General features: G+C 42.3%; 1 protein-coding gene across 1 annotated transcript; it reads right to left on the reverse strand.

The window, feature by feature from the left end:
• Positions 1-231: 231 nt before the first annotated feature.
• barhl2 (BarH-like homeobox 2) lies at positions 232-3,734 on the reverse strand. The gene is made up of 3 exons (XM_029149260.3): positions 2,766-3,734; positions 1,924-2,149; positions 232-1,055 (listed from the first exon to the last, which is right to left on the reverse strand). Exons 1-3 carry the CDS (start codon positions 3,322-3,324, stop codon positions 743-745), a joined length of 1,098 nt encoding a protein of 365 aa, XP_029005093.1. The 5' UTR covers positions 3,325-3,734; the 3' UTR covers positions 232-742.
• Positions 3,735-4,224: the final 490 nt, after the last annotated feature.

Consider the following 4,224-nt stretch of genomic DNA (forward strand, 5'->3'; position numbering starts at 1 on the left):
TCAGCTGCTGCGCATCCATATGTATATGCGCTGGTAAAAGCGTGGAAACCGAGCTGCAGTCGGTGATCACTGATTTGAATCTAAATTAAATATCGCCCAATCTAAAAAACACATGCTCCTTTAGCGAGATATTTACGGTGATCCAATCAGGTCAAAAAAATGTGTCACGCTTAAAAAAAAATAGAGTCAACTGAGATTCTGAACATCAGGCACCATCAAAATATGCACATGCATGTTTATAATTTTATTTTAAATATTAAAATTAAAAAAATGTGATATAAACTGTTTTTTATAATTGTTCGTTTTTTATAATCGTTCTTTCAAAATAATTCGTTCACTTTAATAGTCTACAGGTTTTGGAATCCTCTTCTGAGCAAGGCTTGCATTAAATAAAATTTAGACTGCAATTCAATTAGTATCATTACTTCTTTATTCATTCATTCGGCTCCATCTAATAAACTTTATAAGTTTATTTGCTAATGTAGGTGTATTTGTACAAAAGACAAACAAACAAACAATCAGACATGATCAGTCCATGTGGTCTGTCTCGGCCCAGACAGAAAGTCTTTAGGGCTGGGCTTAGGCTATTCGGACCTATATTAAATACCTCCTTTACTTCTGTGAAATGTCTTTAAATGTGTCTTTTAGGGGGTCCCAGCAATGCGGTTCCGATGCAGTTACTCACATCACGTGTTCAACCAGGTTTCTGGTCAGCGTCTTATTTTTCTCTCCGCTTTTTTCTCTATCGTGGGTGCGGTGTGCCGGGCATGGGGTTAGACAGGGGGTTTAGCGCCGGTTGTCCCCCCGGCCCAAGGCCATGAATGAGCACCCTCGGGACAAGAGGTCTCTGGAGGCTTGGATGCGGCGTGGAAGGAGTCCGGTACATACTGCTGTACATGGCTGCGGCTGCCGCGGCTGCCGTCGTGCTGTCCACGGTGCCCAGCAGGCTCGGGTGGTAGAAATAGGGCGACGGGAACATTCTCTGTAAGGCCGAGTAGTTTCCTGCTTCAGCCAGCAGCTCTAATCCCACCGCCGTTTGCCTCTTCCACTTCGTCCTGGAAACCAGATCAAAATACATCTAATGAATTATTGAATCACTTCACTATTTTTATTCCCCAAACGCCCCGTTAATTAGGATGCAGGGCCCTAATTAATGCAGTCAAATCTATCGTTAAAATAGAAATTATTAGGACCAGTCTGAGGTCACGTTTTTATTATGCTTTATCAAATGCGCCCCCCTCTTAGCATACCAGAAATAAAACGTTATTTACAACAATTTCAAAATTAAGATAATTGTTACTAATATTTAATTAAACATATGCTTTCATTTAGCCTTACATTAAACAACGTAGAAGGCCTAGATCTAAATATTTCCAAATGCGCACTGATCTAAACAAAAAACACACCTGCAACCAAAACTTGTAACACACACAGGTGTTTTATATTTTTTAACTGATCTGTTTTTTTTAATCATGTGGAATCCATCTTGACGTGGGATGACACTGGATCCACAGATAGGTTATAACTCCAACTAGTAAATAATATTTTTCGACACAAATATATGTTTTGTTTGCTTTTGAGGTTGGAAAGCACCGGGTCTACAGTGGCAGCCACGTTAAAGTTTTAGCTTTTCGAGTTTGTTGTTGGTGTTTTTAAATTATTACGTAAAACATAATATACAGCCCAGTCAGACGAGAAAATAAATAATAATCAAGAAAATAAAAATATTTTAAATAAGAAACATGTGGATCCTGATTTTGTTTGGGAACACTTAACAGCACCATTTCTCAGAACACTTTCAGCTAATTCTGAAAATGATTTAAAAACCCTGGTGTCCAAACAGAGCTGATGCCAGCACCACTGCTCTAACAAAGCGAGTTTACAGAAATGAATATGGGCTCCGCGCTTCGTGACGATGCTCACCGTCTGTTTTGGTACCACGTCTTGACTTGTGTGTCTGTCAGGTTGAGAGCCGCGGCCAGGTCCATGCGGTCCTGCACGCTGAGGTATTTCTGTCGCTCGAAGCTCCTCTCCAGCTGGTTGAGCTGGTGGTCGGTAAAGGCTGTCCGTGCTTTGCGAGGTTTTTTCGTGCGCACCGGTGGACTGTCTCTGCTGCTGGAGATTTCCCGGTCGCCTTCCTCTTTAGTCCCTAAACACAAGGTGGAACATTTAGACTAAAGCATAAACATCAGGCCTAAGTTGTACATAGTTTTATTTTAGAAAAACCACAGGATTTAAACATACATAAATAATTGGTATGTATAATTTTTAAAGATTGTTTTTGAACGTCCACTAAGTAGTACCTTAGAAATTCACATTCAAAAAGATAAAAACGTGCCTCAGATATGCAAAGCGCAATAAAAAAATATTTTTATCGCATGGAGATTTTTTCTATTTTTGGTTCTACTTCTTTAGAAAACGTGAAATCAATATGTCAATCCATCTCTATTTGTAGCTGGGTTTCACTGCTCCATGATCCCCCCTCTAGGAAGAACAATAATCTCTCTAATTGACCCACTAGGGAGGCCCCGCGCACGGGGAAGATCACCAGTCTTACATCTGTTTCCACATCTATTAGACTAATAAAGGAAGACGAGACTAAAACAAAGAATACCCTGTACCAAGGCTTGTTATTATTATTTTCACTATTATCTCTTATTCTTGGTTACATGTGTAGCCTAATAATTCCCCCTTTATATTCTAATCAACGAAACTATTAGTTCAAACCCGAATGGCTGCTGGTGAACAGTATTGTGTGCTCTTACCTTTGCATTTCATTTCACTTTGAATGTCGTCTCTAGAGTCCAGCTTGTTCCTGTTTTCGTCTTGTTCCAACTTCGGCCTGAAGCCGTCCGGAGCCGTGGCACTTTCTGGTTTTGGCGTGTGATGTGGTGAGGATACACTGGTGCTGTAAGGTGCGCAGGCTGCCAGCGGTTTACTGTCGCCTAAAATGTCTTTGATTAAAAACGAAGAGGTGGCAGTCCTCGGGGCGCAGCCGGCCCCGGCGAGCGGCGGCTGCTGCTGCTGCTGAGGAGACAGCGGCAAACCCTGCGCCTGGTTGTGGTGATGGTGGTGATGCTGAAGGCTGTCCTGGACCAGATGCGGATCGGCGGCGTGCTCCATGGTGACCGAGATGGGGGATGAGGGGGCTGTTCCCACAGTGTCTATTTCCGAGCATGGTGACGGGGTAGCCTGGCTCCTGAAATCCGCTGTCCTGCTGTCGCCGAGCCGAAAATCTCCGTTCATTAGCACGGGGTTACCAGAGTTAGAGGCGCTGGATAAAATAGTGTCTATCCCAAAACTCGACCCGCTGGATCCTTCCATGTTAAGAAAGGAGAGATGAAGTCTTCATAACAACTGTGAGATGTTTCTCCTCCGGTGCAAAGCAGAAGAAAGTTGGCAAAATTAACTCTGCGTTAATGCGTAAAAAAATTAGGGGAAAAGACTTGATAAATAAGCCCAGGAGAGGAACGAAATCCACGCTCAGGTAACCTGTGATGCTCCAAGATGTTACATTCAGTGAAAATGCGGAAAAGCAAAGTGCGGATCTGCGTAGTCCACGTCCTTTTTTGTGTTTGGATATTGAACTTTGTGTTAAAAGTTGAGGCGTATAGAGAGATATACATAGGGCTGACTCCTCGACATCAGGCTCCCCCTTTTTGCTGCTAATCGCTCCAGTGTTGCTCTACAATGACTTCCTATACTGACGTCACGGCCCACGGCGAGGGGGAATTAATATTTTCTCCTTTATAATAAACACTCGACGCCTTTCCCTCTTCCCCCGTCCCTCTCCGCTACACATACACCCACCCACCCACAACCACCACCACCTCACTCAGCTGCCATTGGCTTACATCTTGACCGGCTGCCGCACCTCACCAATCAGGAAGTTGTTTCTTTATCTAGACAGTTCAAGCCAAGCTCTCAATTGTGTTCAATTCTACTAACAGAGCTTTAAAACAAAACATGCGTTTGCTTTAAAGTCATGTTTAAAAACGTTTTAAATGAAATAGCAGCTAAGCTGAAGTGGAAAATAAACCCGAAGTAATTAGAATATAATATTCGGTGACGGTGTAGCAGGTGCGGCAGTGTGGCATATGACAAATGATGAACGTTTTCTTTAAGTTTATTGGCTGTTTGCGAAATATTTTATTACGATTTCCAGAAACTTTCAATATGTTATTTTTTCTTTAAAAATGCTTAATTATTGACATAGTTTTATTT

Source organism: Betta splendens, chromosome 4 (genome assembly GCF_900634795.4).
Source record: "Betta splendens chromosome 4, fBetSpl5.4, whole genome shotgun sequence".
Classification (NCBI taxonomy): domain Eukaryota; kingdom Metazoa; phylum Chordata; class Actinopteri; order Anabantiformes; family Osphronemidae; genus Betta; species Betta splendens.

Coding starts and splice junctions, on each gene's coding strand:
- barhl2 (XM_029149260.3), bottom strand. CDS start 3,324: ATGGAAGGATCCAGCGGGTCGAGTTTTGGGATAGACACTATTTTATCC. Junction 2,150..2,765: donor AAGTGAAATGAAATGCAAAG/GTAAGAGCACAC, acceptor CCTTGTGTTTAG/GGACTAAAGAGGAAGGCGAC. Junction 1,056..1,923: donor ACGTGGTACCAAAACAGACG/GTGAGCATCGTC, acceptor TCTGGTTTCCAG/GACGAAGTGGAAGAGGCAAA.